The sequence below is a fragment of the Mustela nivalis genome (genome assembly GCF_964662115.1).
Source record: "Mustela nivalis genome assembly, chromosome: 10".
Taxonomy (NCBI): domain Eukaryota; kingdom Metazoa; phylum Chordata; class Mammalia; order Carnivora; family Mustelidae; genus Mustela; species Mustela nivalis.
In genome coordinates this window covers 50,629,266-50,651,262 of record NC_139029.1, presented here as the reverse complement: position 1 = coordinate 50,651,262, position 21,997 = coordinate 50,629,266, and the positions used below count along the sequence as shown (strand labels likewise).

General features: G+C 40.6%; 1 protein-coding gene across 6 annotated transcripts in view; it reads right to left on the bottom strand.

The window, feature by feature from the left end:
* Nucleotides 1-20,679: 20,679 nt before the first annotated feature.
* The window catches only part of UBE2U (ubiquitin conjugating enzyme E2 U), a 56,565-nt gene continuing 55,247 nt past the window's right edge, over nucleotides 20,680-21,997 (bottom strand). For all 6 annotated transcript variants that reach the window (XM_082687615.1, XM_082687619.1, XM_082687616.1 and 3 more), the window contains one exon: nucleotides 20,680-21,018. In XM_082687615.1, coding sequence (XP_082543741.1) covers nucleotides 20,831-21,018 — 188 coding nt within the window. In that variant the 3' untranslated portion in view covers nucleotides 20,680-20,830. The remainder of the gene's footprint in view (nucleotides 21,019-21,997) is intronic.

Here is a 21,997-nt window from a genome sequence, read left to right as displayed (position 1 = left end):
GGTGAAGTCCAAGCTCCTGGACCTAGTATAGAAGGTCCCTCATCATGGGTGCTTTTGTTGGAGTCTTCAGCCTCATTGCTTGTCATTTTGGCCCTGAACTCCTGTAGTTAATTCCCCATGCACTCACCTGGTTTCTCATCTCTACCCAAGCGATGCCCTCTACCTGTAATAGACTTTCTCCCCATTGAAACTGACAACTTCCTATCATCTTGAAGGCTTGGCTATTCTACTTCCCATTGGAAGTTTTCCAAACTCTGTCAAGGTCGGTTCGGTTTTCATTCTCTGTGTTCCTCCAATATCCTTAATAACATTTTCCTCACCTTATTATCATTATGTCCGTGAGCCTCTCTCCTCATTTCAAGTGTGAGCCCAGTGAGAGTGGGACCTAGGTCGTCGTCTTCTCTGGTGCCTGACACATAGTGAGTGCTCAATAAATGAGGGCTGTTTGAATGAGTGACTTTGTTGAATACCTAAGTGCCCCTGCAGTGAGGCTCAGCACAAACCACCAAGCATTACAGTGAAAGCTACTGGAGGTGCCTTCTCTCACATTCTTTAGAATGCCACCGGTGGATGAATGGAATAGCTGGTCCCTGGTCAGCACTGGGCTGTCCACAGTGCTGCTGCTGCTTCTTTTTCTTTTTTTAAAGGTTTATTTATTTGAGGGGGAGAGAGAGATCACAAGTAGGCAGAGGGGCAGGCAGAGAAGAGAGCCCGATGCGGGGCTCGATGCCAGGACCCTGAGATCATGACCTGAGCCAAAGTCAGAGGCTTAACCCACTGAGCCACCCAGGGGCCCCCACAGTACTTCTTAGCTTAGACTAGAGGCTATACTAAAGGCAAAATACAGTAAAATTTTAGCACAGAGGAGACAACTAAGTAAAGACAGCTTAAAATGTTAAAATAAGTAAATTATACTTTTACCAAAAGAGAACAGTAATATCACAAAGTTTCACTCAAAGATCCTAGAAGCAGATCATTACAAGGAGATGAAACCCAGAGGATTGTCTGAGCCAGCCCTAATGTGTAATCATCACACACACACAAAAGGTTGAACTTCACTAGGAATGCAAGTAAGGGTAACATCTCTCACTCTAGTCACTCTACTAGATAGCCAATTAGCACTTTCTTTTCCTGTTATTGTATCCTGCTTCACAGAGAAAAGGGGTGTTGTACACACCTGGAACCCTGACCCTCCTGATGGTGGGAATGGGGAGCCACCCATCCCAACTAGCTCCTCTCCAGGCAACCCAAAGAGAACCTCTGGGGTATGCTGGCACACTGTCTTGTCTCTTCACAAACTTACCATGACCAAAATTCAATTCATGAATAATCCCCCAACCCCAAGCCTGCTCCTCCCACAATCACCCCTGTTTCAGTAAGTGACAGTTCTATTTTTTTTGAGGTGTTCAGGCTGAAAAATTTGTGGGCGATCTTGACTTCCCTCGTTTTCTCACACCCTGTATCCAAACCATCAGCAAATCCTGTAAATTCTTTATGCAGCGCTACTGATCAGTTGGCCCCTCCTTCCCTGTGCCCTCCTGCTCTCTGCCACCCCATGCTTCCCTCGGAGCTCTATATTAGTCCCCCAAGCTCAGCTCACAATTCCCCCCTTGCCTCTTCAGTCCAGTCACCACCCAACAGCTGGGGGATCCTTTAAAACACCTCCGAGGGTTTTCATTTCATCCGGAGTTAAAACCAAAGACTTCACGAGGCTCTTACATGCCTGGCCCCACACTAACCCTGCCACCTCCGACCTCCCATGCTCTGCTCCAGCCGCATGGGCCTCTCTCTGTTTTCAAACACCAAGCAGGCTCCCATCCTATGGTCACTAGTAGCATTTGCTCTGCTCTGAGCCAGGGAGGCTCTTGCCTTAGACAAATGTTTGGTTGGTTCCCATGTTTTTTTCAGGTTTCTGCTCAAGAGCCTCTGATGGGAGAGGCCTACCCTGTGCACAGTCTACCAAATTCTAACCCTCCCTGGATGGCAAGAGTTGGTTAAGGGTTTGCCTTTGGCTCAGGTTATGATCCCAGGGTCCTGGGATAGAGTTCTGCACCGAGCTCCTTGCTCAATGGGGGAACTGCTTCTCTCTCTCCCTGCCACTCCCCCTGCTTGTGCTCTCTTTCTCTGACAAATAAAATCTTAAAAAAAAAAAAAAAAATAGGAATTTAGGGGCACTTGGGTGGTTCAGTGGGTTAAGCCTCTGCCTTCGGCTCAGGTCATGACCTTGGGGTCCTGGGATCGAGCCCCACATCGGGCTCTCTGCTCAGCAGGGAGACTGCTTCTTTCTTTCTGCCTGCTTGTCATTTCTGTCAAACAAATAAAATCTTTAAAAAAAAATTAAATTCTAACTCTCTCTCCTATACTCTCTGGCAACTTTCCCAGCTGTATTTTCCTCCACTTATTGCTACCTGGCTTGTTGTATACATAGTACATGTTTGTTGGTCCATTTAGTACCTCTTTCATCTCTAAAACAAAGTTGACTGTTGTGTGGAAAGAGATTTCATGTCTTGCACTGAAGTATCTTTAGGAACTAGAATGATCCCTGGCACAGGGCAGGCTCTCAGAACATTATGTGTTGACTGACTGACTGACTGAATAAATCACACCCATTAAAGTTGAAAAGATCGTAATATTTAGTGGTGGTAAGAATATGGGACAATAGCATCATATTCTGTTTGAGGGGCAGGGGAGAGAAATTGGGACAAACATTTTCAAATACCTATTTGAATCAAAATTAGATATTCCTTTTGCTCCAGCAATCCAATTTCTAGGAATCGCTCTCCTAACAGTACTAGTTCACAAAGATACGTGGCCAAAAAATAGCTTAAGAAGTATTTTTTTTAATGAAATAAGTCAAAACAACCCTCATGGCCATCCATAAGGAATTTGTTAAATAGGTTTTGATGCTTTGGAAAACAGCTTTGAAAGCAAGCGAGGAAGACTCAAATGAAAGGTACTGTTGAGGGGGCGGTGGGGTCGGGTGGGAGAAGGGTAGGTTACAGAATTGTGTGAATAGAATGAGCCAGCTTACATTCTAGAAGAAGGCGTGATAGAGATTTACATGTACACATGCTTCTGCACTAACGGGTACCTGGTAGGGGGTAATCAAACAGGAGCTATGCTTATCTCTGAGAGGGGGTGGGAAGGGGACTTTGCTTATTTACCTACTTCTGTGCTATTTTATTTAAAAAAATATTTTTAAATGCCACATTTCTCAGAAAGCCTAAAAGAGCCATGAAGATAGATAGGACGCTTTGTTTGAATATTGGCTCTGCAATTTACTAGCTAGGTGACCTTCAGCAATCAATTTAATCTTTGCAGAAATCAAATCCCTCACTTGACAGAGAAGCAGGCAGCATAGGACTCCCACCTGGCTGTATGATAGGGGACCCTCCCAGCACCGAACCACACTAAGGAGGGAGCAGCAGATAACGGAATGGATGGGATTTGGGGAAGAGGTTAGCATAACACTGTTTCATGTCATTTGATATTGACATTAATGGGCTCCATAAAGCTTTTCCCCCTTTTTACCCAGGATGTGAACCAGACGTCTTTAAGATTGCGGCAGTTAATTTTATTCATCCAGGCTTCCCAATCAATGCTTTTACTTGGAAGATATTTATGCTTAGAATGCTGAAAGGCTTTCCCCACAGTCAGGTCCGCAGGGCATTCTAATACACTTTCTGGAGTTAAGTGCTGAGACCTTGGACCCTTGATGTGAGAAACAATAAATAATCATGACTGCAGCTCTTGGCAAATCTAACACTGTGCAAAGTCATAGAAAGAAGGCTCAAGCATGCGGAAGGAACGCATGAAACAGAGCATAATGCTCCCAGGTTTTGATTCCAGCAACTAGAAGTGAAAACAGCAGCTATGATGTTGAATGTTGGACTGTCCCCTTCCAAGCATTTTCTCTGTCAGTTGTCACTCCTTGTTAGGGTGCATTTCTTCTCAGTTGCTGGGCCCCTGCTCCTCCTTCCCATGCCCGCCTCACTGAGCTCAGGCTCTGGTTACCCACACCACACCTTAGTTACTGTTTTCTCTCTTCCCGCTCTCCCTGGCATCCCTTTTCCATCTCAATCAGACGTCAGCTTTCCACAGCACTGTTTTTGACATGTCCCTCCTCTGCTGAAACGCTTCCTAATACGCGCAGAAACAAGCCCTTCTTAAATTGGTACTCAGGGACTCCTCAGTAATCTGATATTCTCCTTTTGCCGTAAGAGAAAGAGTAGATCACGTGGCGTTAAGAGACTTAGGTTCAAGTTCAAGCTGATTTGCTTATTTGGATTTCTTGACCTCTGTTAGCTTCAATTCTCACCTTTGTAAAACAGGATAAATAATAACACATGCCTCTCAAAATGAACTCGTGCTGGTGAAAACACTCCGTAGACACCGTACCATGGAATAACAGCCCAAGCGTGGAGTGAACGAGCATGTGAAATGCCAGGTAGTAGACTTACCCGGATCCCACAGCACCTAGAAAGCCTATTACAGTTTCCACCTTGGCAATAACATTTCGGAGGTACACGTGGGCTAAACAACGCATCCGAGCCACACACCAGCCTGCGGCAGAGTCGCTTCTCGGTAGGGCCCTCGGGCTTGTGCTTTCCCCCCGACAGGATGACGGTCTGATCCTGACAAAGGGGCATCCATCTGGGCTCCCACGCCTGCTCCCCCTTCTCAGTGTTTCAGAACATGCCACGCTCATCCCTGCCTCCTGCCCACACCATCTCCCCTTTCTTCCCTTCCACAGAGCCAAATCCTTCACTGCCCAGGGCAACTCCCGCCCCTTTCAGCAAATCTCCCTTGCCTGCAGAACTCATTAAAACCTCTGTCCATTTCTCATCAGCAAATCTCACCCAGCCCTTGGTTGTGCCTACCATGTATTTGCGTCCTCCGTGGGCTTCTGCGGGGCCAGAAGGATCTAATTCCTGTGCTTTTCAGCATTCAGCATGACAGAAGTTGCTCAGTGACTACTTGGATAAATTAGTATTATCTAATTTACTATTATTCAAACTATTCTTCAGATGCTTTTATATGAATCACTTAGAGCGACTGTTAAAAATACATTTTTGTGCCCTAGGCTGGACCCACTAAGTCGGCAACTCTAGTGGTGGGTGGAGCCCAGAAACATATAGTTAACAAGCTCCACAGGTGATTGTTGTGGTCAGGTAAGGCTGAGGTACTGGTCTAATTCAATGGTTGATAAACAGGGTATACACCTGAGTGTCCTAGGAAGCTTCCAAAGCAAGGAAGGCCATTTTCACCTCCACCTGTTTCAGATTCATGAAATCTAGGATATTTTTAGAAAGACTTCTTAGATGATTCTTAGGTTTCCTTGCCTTTCCATCCCTGCCTGGTTAAGAACCCTATTTACTGCTTCATGTATAAGCATATAATCTGTAATCCCCCACAACCAGCTCCGACCCAACCATGGAAGAGACTAGAATATTGGTGATGAGCATGGCGTCCTAAAACTTTGAATCCAACACGATGCCAAGGCATAATGGTCTTCAATGGGAAATTATTCAGTTGAATTAAAAATTCCCTATCCGGGGGCGCCTGGGTGGCTCAGTGGGTTAAAGCCTCTGCCTTCAGCTCAGGTCATGATCCCAGGGTCCTGGGATCAAGCCCCGCATCGGGCTCTTTGCTCAGCAGGGAGCCTGCTTCCTCCCCTCTCTCTCTGCCTGCCTCTCTGCCTACTTGTAATCTCTGTCTGTCAAATAAAATAAATAAAATCTTTAAAAAAAAAAAATTCCCTATCCGTACCCCATCTCCCACCCAACTAGATTTTGACTCTACCATTATCCAAACCCACTTTTGGTTGAATTTAGTGAATTTCTTTTCATTTGCCCACTTAGGCATCTTCTTACACAGGAATCCATGTTAAGTTACTTCAAAATTTATCCTCATTGGAATCAGTACATTCTGACTTATTCAGACTATTGACATAAGCCCTATATCACATTTGAAGCACACGCTGGCAGCCAATGTACCTCTGCCTTTGCCCTTGGTAATGATATATGTGCATAAGACCAATTCTACCGCAGATGAATCATGGGTCTCATGGTGATGTGACTGATTGGACCAATGAGGACTGCTCTCCCAATAAAACATCTCCCCAACAGACCTGCCCAGGTACTTTGAATTTCTGATATGATAACTATATAGTTTCTGACCATCAGAACAATGCAAACATAACAAGAAGGCATACTAACACCCATAAACTCTCACTAGTTTGTCCAGTTAGCTCAGAAGAAGATGATGAGAGTAGAATGTGGGTGGAGTCGGCTTTGATAGATTGGAAAGGAGAGGGCGAAGGGACTCTACTAAGGTTCTGTGAGATCCGTGTATTTGTGACCCAAGACAGGTGTTGTCAAGGGCAAAGATGCTTGACGAAGCTGGAAGCTCATCATGTAATGCTTTGTCTGAGAACAAGGAATGAAATAGGATGCTGATCACTCGATTCAGTTTCTAACCTCATATTCTCCCTCAACACAGTATCAATAGGCTGATACTTGTTACTCGTTTGGTGTTCATACCTTCTCATTTGCCCTCTCTCTCACTCTGGGTTCTCTTCCTGTCTCTAAGACCCTTTAAACATGCCACTTTCCCTCAGGCCTTAATTTTCATTCTTCCAGTTCTCCTGGAATGTGAGATGTGCTGGTGAAGAAGAGGAAAACAGGGAGCAGCGGGGTGGCTCAGTCAGCGAAGCAACCAACTCTTCACTCAGGTCATGACCTCGGGGTCATGGGATTGGGCTCTGCCCCGGGCTTGCAGTCTGCTTGAGATTTTCTCTTGCCTTCTCCATCTGCCCCTCCCCTGCTCTCTCGTGGGCATAAGCTCTCTCTCTTAAAAAACAATTGGAAAGACATAAAAAAAAGGGGGGGGGTGGGGAGAGACTTCAACGAAGAATGCGTTTGTCTGTTGTGTGTGTGTGTGTGTGTGTGTGTAAGAGAGAGAAACTGACTCATTAATTCTCTATGTTCCTTAAACAGAATTGGGACTTCCCTGCATTATGTAATTGTAGATGAGGTTTGGATTTCTTTCTTTTGTTTTCTTGTCTTTCCCTCCCTTTTCCTTAAGTTGCTTTGGGTCGCAATGAAGAACAAACAATCTGCCATTGTGTATAATTTGCACACAAGCTGCCAAGCTGGCTGCCAGGTTTAGTCCTGATGTGATCGAGAATGGTTGGGTTACAAAGCCACTGAGAAAACCGGTTTTCTACAGGAAGTAGAAATTGATTAAATTCAGACCTCTGTAAATGCCCCGGCTGTTAGGCTGGCAGCTTGCCAAATCGGCTGGGCAGGGAGGGGAGGAGACCTGTGATGGGATCTCCCAGGCCTGACTCGGGGCAGGCTGGGGGCACTGCAGGGGCCTGAAGACGCATCTGCCGGCCACACAATAGAGCCCCGATGATTCCACCTAGGACACCAGAATTGGGGTCTTCTCCTTGTTTTAATTCCCAGGTTGTCTAAGAGGCGCCGTCTGGGGATTCTGGAGCTCATTCTGGAGCTCTGGAGCACATTCCCAGGCTCCCAAGCTACGTTTCAACTGAAATCTGATCTACTTGCAGGTTTTCCCCAGCAGAATAAAATTTTAAGACCTTGATGGAATCTTGGATTCTAATCTCAACAGAGTTCCTTAACTTCTGAGCCCCAGTGACCTCATCCCTGCAATGAGCAAAATATCCATCCAGTGAATTGTGACCATCAGTGAAATAATGCCCAGTAACTAATAAGGACTGCCACTGTTACCTCCTCCCACCCTGGCACACGCTGCGCGGGATGACTGGCCCTCTCTAATCACCCACTGTATTTGGACACTGCTTCAACACAGGGCCCATGGGCCTGCGGTGACACTGGCCTTGCTCCCCAGCTCCTCCTCTAACCCTGTAGCAATGGCTACATTTATTGAAAGGACTACTGGGACCAGCAATTGGTCCAACCTCTCTTATTATAATTTTTTTTAAAGATTTTATTTTTTTTTTTTGAGAGAGAGAGAAAAAACAGAAGGGGGTGAGGGAGAAGGAGAAGCAGGCTCCTCGCTGAGCTGGAAGCCCGACACAGAGCTCGATCCTAGGACCCTGGGATCATGACCTGAGCCAAAGGCAGAGGCTTTAATCCACGGAGCCACCCAGGCGCCCCAAGATTCATATTTTTCTGAAAAATATGAATATTTTTCTTATTTTTAAATTGGAAGGCCAAGTGAATTTGAAAGATTGTATCTATTCAGATCTGAACTTCCCAAGCTCCTTAATGAAATTCAGATTTTTTTCCCCCCATTTCCAAGTCTTTTACTTTAGTACTAATTGTGTGTTTATTATTTTTGGCAAAGCGAGATAGGGTATCTTTTAGCTGCTCTGACTAAAACAAGGTAGCATGTTCTGGAGGTTTACTTCTTTGTAGGGTAAGTAAATGTTCACTTTCATGTAGCTATCTTGTGAGTCTAAACATTCTTTGAAAAGGTTCTTTTAACTTTTTTGGCAAAATTAAGATAAAGGTAAAAAAGAATTCTTGAGATTTTTTGGTTCTCTCTTGGTACAAATCAGATTTCTTAATATGGAACCATGGCTCTGGACTTACTTTATCACTTAGGCAATCAACTGAGGGCCCGAGTCTGGGAGACTTACATATGTCTCAAAATGTTCTTATTAATAGAGTGAAAGCAGTTCTACATCTCATAGCTTTTCTGACATGTTAGTCTTGAATGCTGAGTTCCCCCCATCCCTCCAACTCCAGGATACTGTGCTTTACCCCACTCTTAGATAATGATCTAAGTTGCTCTTTTTTTTTTTTTAAGATTTTATTTATTTATTTATTTATTTAATAGAGATCACAAGTAGGCAGAGAGGCAGGCAGAGAGAGAGGGAGAAACAGACTCCCCGCTGAGCAGAGAGCCCGATTCGGGGCTTGATCCCAGGACCCTGGGACCATGACCTGAGCCAAAGGCAGAGGCTTTAACCCATTGAGCCACCCATGTGCCCCTAAGTTGCTCTTAATCGTGGAGTACCTTGTTCTCCCATCAAGGTCTCTTGGATCTAGACCTGCAGTTTGTGCTGGATGCTAACATTAAGCTGTCTCTTTCCGGGGCCACCCTGGGCCTGACCAGCCCTGACTGCTGCTGTGGTCTAAGCCTCCCTTTGTTTATGGTATGTCAATAGATGGCTTACATTACTGAAGTCTACAAATTCTGAAATACAGAATGGGCCTAATCATCCTGTTATTAATTATAAGCTATTTTATGATTGAAAAGAAATTCCTTTAAGGAGGGCTCTGTATCATGACTTTTTATATCTACTCATTTCATGGGAAATATTAAAAGCCTGTGTCCTAGGCCAGCCAGGATATTTGCTAACGCAAACAAGATGAAAATGCCTAGACTTCTTATAGTCCCAATTCCCTGTCTCCCATCCATGTCAAAATAACCTGGACATTTTGCAAGTAAAAAAATTTAAAATACAAATTGATATATATATGTATGATATATATGTAATATATGACTGATATATCTATCAATTAATTTATATATATTTATCCATTTTATCCCTTATCAATTATTAAATGCATTTTAAAATATGGCAAAAGATATTGAAAACTTCCTATTGAATCAGCAATGAATTAAAACAGTGAATGTATGGATAAATTGTTAACAGGACTGACTTTGAATTTGCTAGCAGTTTTGGTTTCTGAAGACACTGAATCTCTTTGAGGTAGGCATTTGCTCTGGAACAGAGGAATAGCATTCAGCATCACTCCCCTTTCCTGTTTTCTCCTTCTTCCACACAGAGGTAAAACACAGGGGTGAAGCCTGGAGCTTCAGCAGCTATGTTGTAATCATGAAGCAAAACATCTGAAGACAAAAGCCAATGCTCTAAAACCGTCAGAGGGGAAATACAGAAAAAGCTTGTTCTTTGATAGCATCATTGCATAAGTAGCTGGACCAGTGCCAGTAACTTCCCACCTCAGGGCTCCTTGTTTTATGAGAAAAATAAGTCTCTTATTTCTTTAATCCTCTATTAGGTCTTTTGTGAGTCACAGCTGAATGTGAAAAAAAGTTTACTTCTGTGATCACATGATATGAGAACTCAAGAGTTATAACCTGAACGTTTTTAAACATTAAAGTAATATCTTATTAGTAGCCTTTATTGGTGACATGGACTGAAGTTTATTTTAGACTTATTACACATTAATTATTATATATACACTTAGCCAGAACAGCACCTTAATTATGTAGCTTGACTTCGAAATGGATAGCAGCTTGTGGACACATTTGCTATACATGACTTTTGCTCTAGAGGAAACATTTGTTTCTATCAGTAGAGCATCATTAACATGAGCTAGCTGTTGAGACACATAAAAAGCCTCAGGGGGTCAGATTGGATATCACAACTGTATTGTTGAAACAGAATTCGACTTGCAAATATAATTATCCTTGGTTGTTAGAGTGATCACTTTTCATTTCAATTCTAGTCTAGTCTCCAGAACTTAAAAGTGAGACGAAGAGTCGGAAAGGAGGTTTGGACATTCAGGCCATGACGAAAAGCAAAAAAGGCTGGGGTTAGTTAGTACGGATAGTGGGAGAGTATGGAACACTTAAAATTAACCTTCAGATGTATTAAGGGATACTGCTCAGAAAATGAAAGCCAGCTGTTCTCCATCTTTTATGATGAAAACCTCAAATCAAGTGGGTTTATGGTTTTGCATCTGGGAATCAGATTAGCAAAAAGAACTCCCTCTTGGAAGGTGAATATTGAATATTTGGGTAAGATTTAGATCTCACTCTCTGGAGACAGTGGCTTAAATTTAATTGTGGAACTCCAAAAACAAAACAAAACAAAAAGATAATTAAATTCTGGGCCTCTGTGTATACTTTGTTAATAAATAAACAGAGATGCCTAGGACAGGGTCACCTGTGACCCCCCCACCACCCACCCAGCGATGCTCGGCATTTAATCTCTAGGGATAACCGTGGCCTGTAGGTGAGAAGCGGGAAGGCAAAGGGCTCTCTAGGTGTACAGCCCCTAGAGCCTTCTGGCTTTCTGCCAGCCCCTGGAGAACTTCCTCCCTCCCTCAGGTAGGAGGCCAAGCCGCTCTCAGTGGATGCACAATATCTGGAAGTCATTAAACAAAAACCTGAGCTTTACTGTTCTCTCTTTGTACTCATTCTCATCTACAAGAGGGTGGTGTCTGTGTGGTCCTGCCTGAAGGCAGTGGTGAGGACTGACGGATTTCTTCAGGAGGTTGGTTCAGTGATTTTATCAATGTGCATAATGTGTAAGCTCTGGGTTATTTTCCTCTTAGTAAACCTTTCCCAGCACTGAGTAAACATCTTCCTGGGAAGGGAAAGCAAAAATACTTCTGCCCTTATAAAATGTCAATGTGCCATGCAAGCCTTTAAAAGCATAGTAAGCTGGTGCCTGGCTTCTAGGGAAAGTCAGTGCACCTTGACTACAGTACAGAAAATAGCAGCTAACTGGTGCCATCTGGAGGGAAAGAGGAGTCAAAAACAAAAAGGCAAAATTTAAAAACCTAACTCTAAGGTTCTAAAGACAAATCCAAACATTATAGGAAATTTTCAAAAAATGGAATTTCCTGCTCCTTTTCTCCTGTCTTCTCTGAAAGCACCTGGGCTTATCACAAGGGGGCTGGGACTCATGTTCACACGGGACCTCAAATTTGGACTTCGACATCTCTCTCCAAATCAGGCTATATGCTCTCAGTCATGGGGCTTCTTTATAAAGTGACACTCCCAACCCTGAATGGTACCACCTGCGCCATGTTAATCAGATTGGAAATGAATCTTGGAACGATATTATGTCACAGAGTGTCGACCACTGATAATTTCCACCAAAATCACCTGCGTATTTCATAAAACTGCAATTTATTAGGCTTTCTGAATATGAATTTCTTTCACACTTCATTAGAACAATTACTGGGAGGAAGTAAAATGTGTTTTTTATTTTATCAAACATATATGGCACTTATTAGGGGTTAGGCACTGTTTCTAGCACTTTACAAATACTAATGAATTGATGCATTAGATTTCCTCAACAACTATAGGAACTTAGGTGTCATTGTTATCCATCTTTGACTGATTAGGAAACCAAGATGTAGGAAGGTTAAGTAATTTGCCCAAGGTTATATGGCTAGTAAGCATATGACAGATTGAAGCTCTTTTTTTTTCTTTGATTAAAGAAAAAATTTCTATTTTGGCCTTCATGTATTTTTAGTATTTTTTTTTTCTGTTTACATCCTGAAGTAGAAAATATAACCATAGCCGGGTAATGAATGCAGTCTGACATGTTAGGAAAGGTTCTCATTGCTTTGAATAAAAAGAAATAGCAAATAGTCACAGTAATTAACAGATACTAGATATTCACTATGTCCTATGCTCTGTTATAAGTACTACATCTTTTTAAATTCTTTTGAAAACTCCAGAGATAGGTAAAACTGTAACAAATAGGTTAAAAGCAAAAGAATAGGGACACCTGGGTGGTTCAGTTGGTTAAGCATCTGCCTTCAGCTCAGGTCATGATCCTGCCATCCTGGGACTGAGTCCCAGGTGAGGCTCCCTGCTCACTGGGGAGCCTACTTCTTCCTCTCCCTCTGCAGTTCCCGCTGGTTGTGCTCTCTCACTCTCTCTCTCTCTGTCAAATAAAAAATTTTTTAAAACAAAAGAATAGAAAAAGATATATCATGTTAATATTAATCAGAAGAAAACTAGATTGACTATATGATTATCAGACAAAATAGATTTCAAAGCAAAGAAAATCATTTCATAATGATAAATGGGCCCATTCATTAAGAAGACACAATAACCTTAAATGTTTTCAAACCCAACAACAAAGATTCAAAATACACAAAGCAAAAACTGATAGAACTGATGGGAGAAATAGGTTAACCTACAGTTTCAGAGAGTCGAACACATCTCTCTCAATAACTGATAGAGCAAGCAGACAGAAAATCCATGAAGATGCAGAAAACTTGAACAATACAATCAATCAGCTTGACCTAATTGACATTTTAAGAAAAGATTTCATTTATGTATTTGAAAATGAGAGAGACTGAGAGAGCAGGGGTGGGGAGGAGAAGGAGAAGCAGGTTCCCTGCTTCTGAGCAGGGAGCCCAATGTGGGGCTCTATGTGGGGCTGCATCCCAAGACCCTGGGATCATGACCTGAGCCAAAGGCAGATGCTTAACCAACTGAGCCACCCAGGTGCCTTGGCCTAATTGACATTCATAGAACTATCCATTCAACAATAGCAAAATATACATGTTTTTCAAATGTATATGGAATATTTGCTTAGCTAGATTATACTATGAACCATTAAACATTTACCAATATGTTTAAAAGAATTAAAATCATACACAGCATATTCTCTTCCCATATGGAATTATAGTAGAAATCAACAATAGAAAGATAACTACTTTTAAAGTTACATAAAACAATTTAAAAAATAAATAACATATGGGTTAAAGAAGACCCAAAAAGGAAATAAGAAATATTTTGAGTAAAAATGAAAATATAACTCATTAAAAATTAGTGGCAATCTGCCAGCATGGGACTTTGAAGGAAACTCACAGTACTAAATTCTTTTATTAGAAAAGATGAAAAGAGGGCACCTGGGTGGCTCAGTTGATTAAGCATCTGCCTTCGGTTCAGGTCATTATCCCAGGATCCTGCGATCAAACCCCTCCCCGGGCTCCCTCTCCCGCTGCCCCTCCCCTGTGCTTGAGCACATGCGTGCATATCAATGTGTTCTCTCTCTGTCACTCTTGTTCACACTTCTCTCAAATAAATAAACAAACAAACAAACAAACAAATAAATAAGAAAAGAAGAAAATTCTCAAATCCATGACCTCAGTTTTCATTTTAACAAATTAAGGGAGAATGAAGGTAAATTAAAACAAAAGTAGGCAAAAGACAGGAAATGATAAGTACTATAGTAGAAAGCAGTAAAATAGGATACAGGAAACAACAAAGAACAGAAATTAACCCGAAAGCTCATTCTCTATAATCAATAAAATTGATAAACCTCTAGCCAGACTAATCCAGAAAAGCAAGAGAAAATATAAGTGGTATAACTACAGAATTTATAGACATTAAAAGGATAACAAAGAAATATTATGAATCCCTTTATGCCAAAAATTTAGACCACTTAGACAAAATGAACAAATTCCTTGAAAGATGTAAACCACCAAATGTCACTGAAGAAGAAATGCATAAGCTAAATAACTATGAGGCCATTTAAAATAATGTGTAATTTAATGCCATCCCACAAAGGAAAATCCAGGCCCAAATGGCTATACTGGTGAATTCTACCAAACATATAAGGAAGCACTAATACCAATTCAACAAAAGCTCTTCCAGAAAATTATAAAGAAGAGGATTCTGGGGCACCTGGGTGGCTCAGTGGTTTAGGCCTCTGCCTTCAGCTCGGGTCATGATCTCAGGGTCCTGGGATCCAGCCCCACATCGGGCTCTCTGCTCAGCGGGGAGCCTGCTTCCCCCTCTCTCTCTGCCTGCCTCTCTGCCTACTTGTGATCTCTGTCTATCAAATAAATAAATAAAAATCTTAAAAAAAAAAAAAAGAGGATTCTTCCCAATTCGTTCTATAAACCTGGCATTACTCTAACACCAAATCTAGATAAAGACACTAGAAGAAAACTGTAACTTATTTCCCTCAAGAAATAATGTCAAAATTCTAAACAAAATATTAATGAATCAAATTAACAACATATGAAAGGATGATATGTCATAAGCAAACTGGGTTTGTCCCAGGAATGCAAAGTTGTTTTAATATTAAAAGTTAGTAAATCAATGTAGATTACCATGCTAAAAAGAAGAAAAATCGTGCTCATCTCAATAGACACAAAAAAGCATCTGACAAAATCTAACCTCTATTTCTGATGAAAAACTCATCGCAAATTGGGAAGGGCAGGAATGTAGTTGGATAAAGGGCATCTTTGAATAATATACGGCTAACATTACACTTACTGACAAAAGACTGATTGCTTTCCTCCTATGTTCAGGAACAAGATGAAATGGTATCCACTTATTACCACTACTTTTCAATATTGTACTGGGAGTTTGACCAGTACAGTCAGGCAAGAAAAAGAACTAAATGAATCTAGATTTAAAAGGAAGAAGCAAAACTGTTTTTATCTGACAACAGTATGATTAGACAATCATAGAAAATCTGAGAGAATCTATAAAATAGCTCCTAGAAGTAATAAACAAGATTACCTATGTATCAAGACATAAGATCTATGTACAGAAATCAGTTGTATTTCAATATTCTAGCAAAGAATTGAAAATTAAGAAACAACACTATTTAAAATAGCACCCAAAATTATGAAATCCTTAAAGAAAAACCTGGCAAACAATAGCCAAACTATGGAAAGAACCTAGACGTCCATCAACAGATGAATGGATAAAGAAGATGTGGTATGTATGTATATATATATATATGTATGTATATATATACATATATATATGTATATATATGTATATGTATATATGTATGTATATATATATATATATATATATATATATATATATATATATATAATGAATACTATGCTGCCATCAAAAGAAATAAAATCTTGCCATCTGCGATGACGTGGATGGAACTAGAGGGTATTATGCTTAGCAAAATAAGTCAGTTGGGGAAAGACAATTATCATATGATTGCCCTGATATGGGGAAGTGGAGATGCAATGTGGGGGGTATGGGGGTTAGGAAAAGAATAAATGAAACGAGATGGGATGGGGAGGGAGACAAAGCATAAGAGACTCTTAATGTCACAAAACAAACTGAGGGTTGCTGGGGAGAGGGGGGTCAGGAGAGGGTGGTGGGGTTATGGACATTGGGGAGGGTATGTGCTAGGGTGAGTGCAGTGAAGTGTGTAAACCTGGAGATTCACAGACCTGTACCCCTGGGGCTAAAAATGCATTATTGTTTATAAAAAAATAAAAAATTTAAAAAAGGAAAGAAAAACCTGGCAAAAGATATTCAACATATGGACAATGAAAATTATAAAATATTGCTGAGATATTAAATAAGACCCAAATAAATAAGGAATTCATGCCTGGGAAGACTCAGTATAGTCAACACACACATTTTGATCTATTCCTTTTACCATATACAAACATTAACTCAAAATGACCTAAAAGATAATCCAAAATTATAAAATTTCAATAAGAAATAATAAAAGAAAATCTTTGTAATCTTGAATTAGAAAAGAATTTCTTGGATACAACTCCAAAAATACAATCTATACAAGGGAAAAAAAATCAGTAAGTTGGAGTTGATGAAAATTACCATTCTTTGAAAAAACTATTAAGACAGTGAAAAGACAAGTGGCAAACTTGCCACTGGTTTGCCAATTTTCTATTTGGAAATCATTTATCTGATAAAGGATTTGTATCCAGAGTACAGAAAGAACTCTCAAAACCAACCAACCCAATAACAAATGGACAAAAGATTTCAACAGATATCTCATCAGAAAACAGAGGATGATGACAAGTAAGTACATAATAAGGTGCTCATCATCACAGGCTTTAGGGAAATGCAAATTAAAATGAGAGGCCACTTCACATCCTTTAGCATGACCAACACTTAAAAGACTGATCATACCAGGTGTTGGCCAAAATATGAAGGAACTGGAATTCTTATACATTATTGGTGGGAATGTAAAATTGTAAAATCCCTTTGAAAGACAGTTTGCCAATCTCTTAAAAAGTTATGCACCATGTGATCCAGCCATTTACACAAATGTTTGTATCATCTAGATCAATCTTCTATCATTGCGTAATAAAGCCCCACAAATTTAACAGCTTAAAAAACAACACACATTTGCAATTTTGTAGTCCAGGCTTGGCCTGGCTGGGTGCTCAGGATCTCACAAAGCTCAAGTCAAGGCATTGGCCAAGCTGCATTCCTCTTGGGAAGTCAGGTCTTTTCCAAACTCACATAGTTACAGCAAGATTCAATTTCTTCTCATTGTAGGGCCAGAGCCCCTATTTTATTTTGCTGGCTGCCATATAGAGGCTGCTCTCAGCCCCTAGAGGTTGCAGGCAGTCCCTGGCCATGCAGACTTTTTTACATCATGACAGCTTATGTCCTCAAACCTAGCAGAAGAATCTCTGTCTGCTAAGATGGAGTCTTAGCTAATGTAACATAATGACAGTGGTGACTATCCAATCACCTTTGTCATATTCCATTGGCTAGAAGTAAATCCTGGGTATTCTTCACACTCATGGGGAGGGGATCATACAAGGGCACGACTCACTGTTGGGTCATCGGCAGGTGGATCTGCCTCACCAGCTTTTATATTTGTAGTAGTCTCAAGTTGGAAACAACTCACATTGCCCATCAACAGGCAAAAGAATAAATAAATTGTGGTATACCTATAGAGTGGAATACTACTTGCCAATAAGGATAAATGAATGACATACACGAAACATGAATCAATCTCAAAATAATGCTGAGTGGAAGAAGCTAGGCAAAAACAAGTATTTACAGTATGATTCCATTTACATAAAAATGTAGAAAATTCACAGTGATCTATAATGACAGAAAGCATATTGGTGATTGCCTGGGAATGAGAAGTGAAGGCAGGAAGTGCCTGGGCAGGGGAGTGATATTACAAAGAGGTATGAGGAAACGTTGGTGGGGAGTGACAGATGGCTTCGCAATGTTAATAGTAGTGATGGTTACGTGAGTGTCAGTTATCAAATTGTACACTTAAAGTAGTTCAATTTCTTGTACGTCAATCATATCTCACTAAAGCTGTTTTTTAAAAAAAATCTAGCATCTTTTTCCAGAATCAACTCTTTCAAGGTACTCCTGCTTATTAATAAAAGCTTCCCTCTTTGTCACTTTGAAATTCACCAATTTGCTAAATTTTCCAAGTTCATTTTTTAACAGCAGATTCTATGACTGTGAAACAGGAGCTTTTGTATGAGGTGAAGAAATTGTGGCAACTGTTGGTATGTGGGTCGTACACTATGAAATATCTCTGAGATGGAGTCCGATTGGATTATACTTTCCAGGTTTTGTGTAAGAGTCATATGGGCAAACAGAAAATTTCAATATAATATAGCTGCACACGCATATACGCATATGTAGAGAGAGAGAAAGAGAGAGAGACTGAGACTGAGCCCAGCCTGGGTTGGGTCTGAGGCATGCCAAGAAAATTTTGTGGAAATGATGAATTGAGCTTTAGGAGATGAATAGGAGTTAGTCAAGTGAAGAAGGGAAAAGCCATTCCAGATAAAGAAAATGGCATAAGCAAAGGCAGAAAAAAGCATGTTACATTTGGAGAAGCATTCGGAGTTCGGTAACATGGGGCACGATGTGGGAAGTTGTGGATGAAGTTGGAGAGGGTGGGTGAGAGCTGACACGAAGGCCATTGTGATTTGGACATTCATAAGCAGAGATGGTCGGAAGAATTTTAGGAAAGTGAATGATGTCATTACAGAAAAGTATAATCCCACCTACTGATTAAAAGGGCTTCATAATGTAAAGTAACGGTAAGAACAGGAATGAGAAGATGGATTTGAGATATCTAAAAGATAATATTGCAAGTCTTGGTGATCATTTGGCCATAACTGAAAGAGAGAAGTCTATAGTGATCTCAGAGTTTTTATCTTGTGATTGTTCCATTAACTGAAAAAGAAACACAAGAGGCAGAAGGTGGAGGAGGAGGAGAAATGAGTTTAAACCAGGCATGTTGAGTTTCAGATGCATGGGGGACATTGAACTGAAGATGCTTTTTAAGGCAGGTAGGGAAAAGGTCAGAGAATGACAATATGTGTGGGAGGTAAAACTCTGACAGTGGCAACATTTTTTTAAAAAATGTGTAAAGAAGAGCACTGGGCTGGAACCCAAAAGAACCTCTCACCAAGGGTCAGAGGTAGACGGGAAATTCCTATTGAAGACCCAGAATGAATAGCCAGAGTTATAGTGAAGGTAATTAAATAAACTGTCCTATTGTACTGATTAAAGTCTCTGTTCCCAAAATGTGTCTCTGTTCCCTATACCTCCTTCCCCCATCACCAACTCTTACCCCCAGGTCTTCTGATTGCAGGAAAAGAAAGCAACAGATGTAACTTCTTTGTCCTGAAAGAAAGAGATTAAATGGAAAGAATAAAATATAAGACAGCAGATATCAAGGAAATATTTTTGGTGGACTGACATTGTCCTTTTGGTTTTAATTTCTTGGTGACTGCTTTATTTCTGTTGACAATCTAAGTTTGTCCTCCTAGAAAACTAGAAAGGAGTCAGAGGCCCATCCTCCGTCAGTGTGACCATCAGCAAATGCATTTTTCGACTACATTCTATAATTTCACTGAGGTATGGGACAGGCCATTCACAATGGCACTTTTCACCAGGTATAAAAATAACTCTGATTGTTATCAAGTTGGGCAGGATCATGAAGTTGGCTTTTCATTGTACTTTGGCATTGACAAAAGGAGGGGAAGATCTGGGATAGCTGCTAGAATTTTCTGGTTCTGGTTGGGGAGGAAAATAAAAGTGTTAGGCACTACAGTCACTTGGGGCCTTATTGTCTGAACTACCACAGGCCGACTTGAAAGCAGCTAGCTAGCCCAGACACTAGAGTACATATAACAACTTTTTTCTTTTTTCACAGGAAGTAAAATCCATTTCCTCAGAAGTGAGGGAGAGACCTATTTAACAACTAGATCCAAGGTCAGGCATCTACCTAGGTCTCTATGCAGATATACATATTTATATGTATACATATTTATGGTGTTTGTGGGCCTCAAAACAAGCCTCTTCAAAGGTGAGGCAATAGAGATTAAAAAAGATAGAAGTGATCAATAATATCAAATACAGACTAGAGGTCCAATAAGATAGGGAAGCTATTGAATTCAGGCAGTATGGAAGCCTTTGGTGATCCTGGTGAATTTTAATCAAGTAATATCAGCAGAAGACTGATTTTATTGGGCAGTGGAATGCAAATGGGAAGGGAATCTAAGAAATAAAGATGACAAATGATAGACATATCAATCAACATAGCTGAGAAAATACGAATAATATAGTGTTTGTTTTGTTTTTTAAAGATTTTATTTTTAATCTCTACACCCAGTGTATGGCTTAAACTTACAACCCTGAGATCAAGAGTCCCACACTCCACTAACTGAGCTAGCCAGGTATCCCTGAATAATACAGTGCTGAGGGAAGTAGAAATGTAGGGTCAAAGGTAGAGACATATTTTAAAATAGGAGAGACCCGCATGCATTTGCAGGTTGAGGCAATGCAGCAAAAAAAGAGGGAGAAAATAAATATGAGAATATGAGGGGTAAGGTCAAAGAGGAAACAGAACATGTTTTCTGGAAGAAAAGAGAAGAGCATGACATCTCATCCTTTGAATATGGAGAAAAGATGACACTAAACCAGGCAGATGCAGACATCCATAAAGATCCCTCTCTTTGGTTAATGTCCAGGCTCTGAAGGTCCTAAGAACTCCCCTCCTATACCAGCCTCTTCCTGACTCATATCTTGTCCCTTTCTGCAAAAACTTGCAACCCATAGCCTAACAACTGTGGGTGTAATGCCACTGATTGAAATGCCACAATGAATACCCCTAATTCAGTTAACTTAGCTTCAAGCAATGAGGTAGAGCTCAAAAAATTCAGAGAAACATAGTCACTGATTTATATTTATATTTCTAATTTGTACTTGATGTGAGAGCATGAGACCAACTTGAAAAAAAAAAAAAAAATGGAATCCAAGTTCCAAAGTTGTCTCATGAAGCCGAGCTGTGGTTGAGGCTGTTCATTTTCTAAATCCTGGAGCATCATGTTGAATCTTCTAAAATGTCTGTATCAAGAGTGTTGGTCCAAGTGACCAGGTCTTCCACTTCTTCTTCCCATGGCTCATTTGCACTAAAATCATCTGGTAAAGCTACACTCCTCCACCTTTCCTTTGTTCTACCAGTCTTCATGACAATGGCCATTTCGGTCTGTGAGTCAGCAAAATTTTGAACTGTAAGAGGAAATATAAAAAAAAAATTACTAGACATGGTAGAGAACATGATAAAAAAAAGATGTGTTCTTGCATTTATGGGATAGTGCCTAAGATTGTGTAGTGAAGGCAAGCAACCTTTTAAAACTCTCTGAATTTTATATTTTGCGATCAGTTTTTCATAAATCATTCCTTCCATTCTGGTCAATCTTCTTTATGCTTTGTTAGTTCATTCATTTAACATGTGTTTACTGAGTCCCACCAACCACTGGTAGGCATAGAAGGGAAACAGCGTCTGTGAAGGCTTCAGAACACAATGGTGGAATCATTGTGTCTAAGTGAAAATAGGCTTGGATTTGACAGAGGAAGGTCAGTTTGCTGAACAGAGAAGGACAAAGAAGGTAAGTATGAGCACACTAGACTGAGAACACAGCACATGCCAAGGCACAGAGGTGTAAAAGAGTACTTGACCGGTTTGGAGGTAACCAGAGTTGACACATTAACATTTATGCTAAGCCAACTTCTCTGCTAAGCAGTCTATATAGATAATATTATTTAACTTAGATATGACCCTTGTGACAGGTAGGTATTATTATCCTTATTTTACAGATGAGGAAATTGAGACTGAGTGACCAACGGTAACTTGTCCAAGGACACTCAGCTAGTAAGAATGGATTCCAGGTCATTCAGATCCCAAATCCCTGGGTTACAGTGGAGAGTTGGGTGGGGCTGGTTAGTTAAAACTGAGGCCAGATTAGGAAAGCCTGCTATATCATGCAAAGATGATTCATCTTTTTCTACAGGTCTTGTAAACAGGGAAATAAACTAATTACATTTAAAGGAAGAATATAGATACAGTGTTTATATTGCTCAATATTTCTACCCAGCGTGGGGAACCTGTTTTCTAGGAATGTTTAACCGTAGTAGTGTTATTTATGTTTTACTGCAGTAGCTACCTAATTCGTTGTCTAATAAGGGATCCAGGACAAATTTTCTGTTG